Here is a 7,009-nt window from a genome sequence, read left to right as displayed (position 1 = left end):
AATATTTGCTAACACTTTATTTTGATGGTCAACCAACAGATAAACTGACTATAAGTGTCTTTGCAAGTACGTCAACTTATTCTACCATACTAGATTCTACCATTCTTGAGCATACTAATACTCTAATGAGAGTTAGTTGGCATATAGTTGCAAAGTTGCTTATAGTCGATTGATTAAGGGGACCATAAAAAAATTTAACCATATAAAACATTGCATTTTTTTCAGTTGGAGTATTAAGCTCACATCAGTTAATTAACATTAGCTCCACAGGAAACACTCAAATAACACTCAACATCTAACCACCCACAAGCTATAGTAAGATACTGTGCAGATCTTAAATAAACAATGTCAAGATATGATACAGTCCATTATTCTGTAAATGAAGTAGATTTAATATGGTGTTCATTGTGTTATAAATAATCATACTCTTAAACTTATAACCACAAATACGTAAGTATTATGATGTATTATAACTGTTGTTATGATTATTCATGAGTTGATATAACATATTATACAATTTTTTATAATGCATTATGCATTCATTATAATGCCTTAAGAATACCCTTATAATGTATTATAAATACGGGCTTCATGGAAAGTGTTACCGAGTTTTCTTATAATTGCATCTAAATGCCTTTTAATGAAACTTAAATATGACTGTTAATTTTATAATGCATTATAATGCTGATTTGGGTTAATAAAGAAATTTACTGGCAGAGTAGAAGCTATACCATAGACTTGTGTCTATGAAATATAATTCAAATTATTTATTCAAGTTAACCATAACTTAAGCCTTAGACCTAAACGTCCCCAAAGGGAAGTTATGTCAAACTAAATGGAGACCATTTTTTCCCAGAATGGTAGCCAAGTAAATTCATGCAGTGTTTCTTAGAATTATGTGTTGAAAAAAAGTCAAGCTGTCTGAAACAATAAACAAGCAAAAGCCACAAGCAATCCTCTTACAGAATAATTATTATTCGTGCTAAAAATGAAAAAGTTTATCTACTGGAAACAGATCACAAACATTTTTTTAATTAATACAACTGTTTAGAAGTAATGAGTAAGTGAGTAAGTTGTACAACATGATTGAGTTCATGAGAATTCATTTCAGTTTTAAATTCATAGTTAATCTTAATCTTATGTTTTCTGTCAGAAATATACATGAAAATTGTCAAAAAATGCAACTATCCATGACTCGAGTCCAAGTGCATGCTGGGAAGAGGAAGAATGGAAAGCATTTAGGCAGGGAATGCTTGTAAAAATGTAAAACTGCTTATTTGCATCATGTTGGATTGACTCACATAATGTTTAACAGAATTACATTCTTAGTTTGAGTTATATATTGCATTTTCTATTAAATCTACAGAAGCACAGATTCATTTTTTATATTGTACCTAATTTATTGTTTCTCTGTCTCGCTAACTCTCTTGATATCATCTGTTTTGATTTTCACACAAACAGTTCTAATTAACATATGCAGTGGCTTCCTACATTGTGTTTATTAATATAGCATGTGTGAAGACTTTTACACTTACATATTTAGTTTATACTTACTTGAGGAATTTTATCATATATATAAGAAAAGTATAGATAAAGGGCAACTGGCTTACACTTAAATACATTATACAGTACATTGCAAAACCCTATCAAAGGAATGCTGTCATAAACATGAGCACAATAAATCAAGTTCCTCAGATTTTCAGTCAGCATTTCTACGTATTTTGGCTCTTGGTGCAACACTGTAAGGGTGTTTACATTGGATTGCTAATGTGGCGGCTTTAGCATGCTTCATCCTTAAATGTTTTTGCTAGGCTGCTTGTCCTGATCTGAAGGAGCAGAGGGAGGTGGTTAGTACTCAACCACAGCTCACTGCCTCTCAGTCCTCTAGAGGGACTCTGCTTGGCAGACAGTGTGGAAAAGCCTGCCAGTGCCATTCCCAAACATTAATGATCCCCCCGTTCACCCCCTCCATTGCCTGTCTTGCCTCTGGGCTCTCAGGAGGAGACAACAGAGGCTATCTTTACCAAATTTACTGTACTAACATCAAGGACCATCAGCACTGAGAGCGATTCAACATGACCAGTTGTGATCCGTAATGCTCATGCATACAAGATATAATTTAGTAATAGGCTAAATTATGTGAATCACTGGTTTCTGACACATGGGTCAAAACAGACTATAGAAAACTGATACATTCAATTTTGTGTTTATTTACTTTGGGGGGGATTCAGTTGCGCAGTTGCCTGTTTGGCCCATTTTTAATATATATATTTTAAAATAAATGATATATTCTAAATATAAATTAAAATGAAAAATGTTTTAATGTATTCATATTATCTAGATTTATTTTTTCAACATGTTCAGAGGTCTCAGAACATATTCAGATATTTATTTGAAAAAAATGACAAATGATGTTACATTTACTGTATACAGTACAGTTGGTTTCATTATGACCTGAATTTTAAACGTTTTAAACATAAATGTCTGACGATGTGGACAATACAATTAAAGATCTTCTTTCTCTAACAGCATATTAGTGATTTTTTTATATTTATGTTATACAAATTGATGTTACACTTGAATATATTTATATTAAAATATAAACAAATATATTTTCTTATATGTGTCGTAAATATATGAAGTGTTATTGTCTAAGGACAGGTTGTTTTCGGGGTGTGAGGGTGTTAAATCATTTTTTTGTTGTTGATAAAATGAGAAAAATGAAAAAAAAGTTGAATTTGTTCATAATTTTAATAATCTCTTGTGAATTTTAAAGTGGAACTGTTGCTATTTTAAAAACGTGTGACATGTTTTGTCTTATGAATCAGTGAACCGTGTTTTCATGAAAACAGTGGCACTAATGCCAAATCCACTTCATGACTGAGAAGTACTGTATACTGTACAGTTGGTTTCATTATGACCTGAATTTTAAACGTTTTAAACATAAATGTCTGACGATGTGGACAATACAATTAAAGATCTTCTTTCTCTAACAGCATATTAGTGATTTTTTTATATTTATGTTATACAAATTGATGTTACACTTGAATATATTTATATTAAAATATAAACAAATATATTTTCTTATATGTGTCGTAAATATATGAAGTGTTATTGTCTAAGGACAGGTTGTTTTCGGGGTGTGAGGGTGTTAAATCATTTTTTTGTTGTTGATAAAATGAGAAAAATGAAAAAAAAGTTGAATTTGTTCATAATTTGAATAATCTCTTGTGAATTTTAAAGTGGAACTGTTGCTATTTTAAAAACGTGTGACATGTTTTGTCTTATGAATCAGTGAACCGTGTTTTCATGAAAACAGTGGCACTAATGCCAAATCCACTTCATGACTGAGAAGCCCCCCCATGCAAGTCAGATTCAGGACACTATTGGTGGTGCGTGTGTGACGCCATCTACACCTCCTGGTTTTGTGGTGAATGCATGGATAAGAGGCGAGCTGGACTGGGCTGTTTTTTAGACTATCTCGAACTCTGCTAGGATTAGTTTGGGTCTGGAGTCTGAAGGAAACGCGTCGTTATCGGGAGCGCGAGTCCTCGCATCACAGGAGCGGTGAGGCATAGCTTCAGCAGCGGGCGCGGAATGCTCAGCGACTGACCAGACGCTGTTTGTCTTTATTTGACATCTTCTTTGGCGACGACAGAGCAAAAGAAACTGAGGACATCTGCCTCGGTGGATATCTGATATGGCGGGTTCAAGCACGCTCGATGTGTTTGTGGGAATTGTTCTAGTTTTACACGCTTTGGGAAGTGTTTTCCAGATCACCAGAGGAGAATTAACGGCGGAAGGTGAGTGCTCGTGGACTCCAGGATACGCTGCATTGATGACAGGAGTTTGTTTTGGCGATAGGGATGTGGACAATCAGGTATTCACACCATGACCTGAGCCTATGTCTATTCGTTATGTATACCTTGTAAAGGGAAAATACTGAATGCATTTTCATAAGAAGTTGATACAGTAGCCTACTTTTTTCCATCTCATCTGAAAGCTTAGAAAAGCTGAGCATAGGCTATTCTTTTATTTCTCACTCATGGGAACTTTGAGGTTTTCTATTCGTATTAATAGCCTATTCATATTAATGCTGAATTGATTTTTAATAATGCAACGAATAAGCTAATATGGGTTGAGCGTGTGGTTTTGCTGTGCTGTTTGTATGCCAGAGGAGATGTTTATCAGCAGCTGTTTTCAAGCGGTATGTGAACGTATTATCGCTTCTTGCTGAAAGAATATTTGTGGGTAAATCTTGCACCTTCAGCTTCTTTTATGTGGAGCAGGATTGTTTTCGTTGACTTTGCCTTAAAGCACATAACCTGTTCATCACTGGAGCAGCTATTGGGTTTCTAATCGCCTTCTAATCGTGTGTCGTTTCACACTGCGCAAGGTTATTTAACGTGAGACACAGGAGGCTTCAACAGACTGTGTACTGAAACTGTTATTCGCCATGTACACATTTTAAGAGGAAAGTAGGCCTACACTGGAGTAGGCTAATTTACTCTTTCTTGAGTCATAAATTCCAACGTGTTTCCATGTTTCGACCCATCCGACTTGTGCTCATTGTGTCCGATTTATAACCTGCCTTTGTCTGTCTGCCTGGGTCTCTCTCTGTACAGATCTCGTATAGAGATACTAATTGACCGATTTCGCAAGAGTAAGAAAGCTGCAATTCTGAATATCAGCACGATTTTTAGAATAATAGCATAATATAGCAGATGAGATACCACTTTAAAGGAATAGTTCGCCCAAAAATGAAAACGAGCTATTAGTTTACTCACCCTCAAGCCATCTGACTTTATTTTTCATCAGTAGAGCAGTAAAGATTTTTTTTTAGCTGAAACCATAGTCCTTGGTGATTCATAAATTTAAAGTCAGCAGCTGTCAGTTTTTGAGAATTACCAAAAAAAAAGCATATCAAGGAACACAAAATTGATACCCCTGGCCCCTGACAACTGAAGTCTTATGAAGTGAAATGATTGGTCAGTGCAAGAAAATGAATTATTTACAATATTATTACCGTTATTCCATAGCCTCAGGCAAACGTGGAAGTCTGATTTGTGCAAAATGGCTTTTTTGGACAATTTGTTTCTGGTTCAAATTGATTCACCAGCTTGTTTAGGTAGTCACATAATGAGTTCAAACTGATTCACCAGCTTGTTTAGGTAGTCACATAATGAGGTAACGTAGGGCCTGTAGGCAATTATTAAAGCACCCAATAATGATGTGAAACATGGATGTTGTAGATGTCTAATGCATATAACGTTAATAGACTAGTCTTTATTAGTTCACCACCTTTTCACGTAATCAATGCGAAACCAAAAAATCCTAATTTCACCTCTTCATTCAAGTGCTCGGTTATCACAGGCTCATCAGTTCTTCAGTCTGAGTCTGAACTGTTTACTCAGTTCAGTGTACTGTTGGAGTAAGTGGAGTGCTGAATGAGTTGGCAAAATCCAGCATCATAGCATCTTACATGCTGGTATTTTGGCTCATTCAGAGTCGGAGTGACTGTCAGGCACATCCGAAAGTGAGTTTAGATTGAGTAACTTGTAGATCTGTGCTGTTCGTTCCACGGGCATAAGCTGTTTCAGATGGTTCAGTCCGATTTGGTAAACTGGTTCATCTAGTTCACTACAAAGAACCATTTAGTTTGCAAACCGGACATCATTCTGGACCGTTTGCCTGAGGCTATGGATTATAGGTAATTATACAGATAATAATGTTCAGTTTCTTGCACAGACTGATCGTTTAACTTCATAAGACCTTAAAGGGATACTTCACCCAAAAATTAAAATTGGATGTTTATCTGCTTACCCCCAGGGCATCCAAGATGTAGGTGACTTTGTTTCTTCAGTAGAACACAAACTGAGATTTTTAACTCGACCCGTTGCAGTCTTTCAGTCATATCATGTAAGTGGATTGGAATCACGGCTTTGAGAGTCATAAAACATACACAAACAAAACCAAATTAAACCCTGCGGCTCGTGGCGATACATTGATGTGTGAAGACAAAACGATCGGTCTGTGCAAGAAACTGAACAGTATTTATATTGTTTTTTTATCTCAGATTTTCAGCGCAATGTCTGAACTGTGCGTGAGGCGTCTTCTTCTTGCTTTACGTCGGATCGCAGACTTATAAATGCATTACCGCCACCTATCTCTCAAATGGACTATTGACACTCCTAATTGAGATTGTAGATAGTGTCAATGGTCCATTTGAGAGATAGGTGGCGGTAATGCCCTTATAAGTCTGCGATCTGCAGAAGAAGAAAAGCAAAAAGAAGAAGATGCCTCACGCGCCGGCTGAAGAAGAACATGCGAATGCGCTCAGGACAGTTCAGACATTGCGGTGAAAATCAGAGGTAAAAAACAAGATAAATACTATTCAGTTTCTTGCACAGACCGATCATTTTGTGTCTTTACACATCAATGTATCGTCACGAGCCGCAGGGTTTAATTTGGTTTTGTTTGTGTATGTTTTATGACTCTCAAAGCCGTGATTCCCATCCACGTACATTATACGACTGACAGACTGCAACGGTTCGAGTTAAAAATCTTTGTTTGTGTTCTACTGAAGAAACAAAGTCACCTACATCTTGGATGCTCTGGGGGTAAGCAGATAAACATAACATTTTCATTTTTGGGTGAACTATCTCTTTAATATATCATCAGGAGCCAAGGGTATTAATTTTGTGTTCTTGATATTCTTTTATTTAATCTCAAAACTGGTAGCCACTGACTTGCATTTTATCTCCAATGATCACTCCAATGTTTTTATTTTAAAAAGTCACCTACACCTTGGATGGCTTGAGGGTCAGTAAATGAATGGCAAATTTTTATTTTTGGGTGAGCTATCCCTTCAATACAATGGTTCTATAAATAAAAGCTAATACAGAGTAGATTTTTTCATGTTTTTCTCTTTGTGAACAAAATTCTTTCCAAATGAAGCCTAAAAATTTGGCGTGTCAATGAGCAGCGCAAACACTGGAACAGAACATTG

General features: G+C 35.9%; 1 protein-coding gene across 1 annotated transcript in view; it reads left to right on the top strand.

Annotated features, from left to right (window-relative positions):
• The first annotated feature begins 3,454 nt into the window (after nucleotides 1-3,454).
• Nucleotides 3,455-7,009, top strand: part of LOC107591048 (plexin domain-containing protein 2-like) — a 67,228-nt gene continuing 63,673 nt past the window's right edge. The window contains exon 1 of the mRNA XM_016280052.1: nucleotides 3,455-3,803. Coding sequence (XP_016135538.1) covers nucleotides 3,701-3,803 — 103 coding nt within the window. The 5' untranslated portion in view covers nucleotides 3,455-3,700. The remainder of the gene's footprint in view (nucleotides 3,804-7,009) is intronic.

Source organism: Sinocyclocheilus grahami, unplaced genomic scaffold (genome assembly GCF_001515645.1).
Source record: "Sinocyclocheilus grahami isolate Dianchi unplaced genomic scaffold, SAMN03320097.WGS_v1.1 scaffold136.1, whole genome shotgun sequence".
NCBI classification, from domain to species: domain Eukaryota; kingdom Metazoa; phylum Chordata; class Actinopteri; order Cypriniformes; family Cyprinidae; genus Sinocyclocheilus; species Sinocyclocheilus grahami.
Note: the sequence above shows the minus strand (reverse complement) of the source record. Positions and strands in the feature narration are given on the sequence as shown.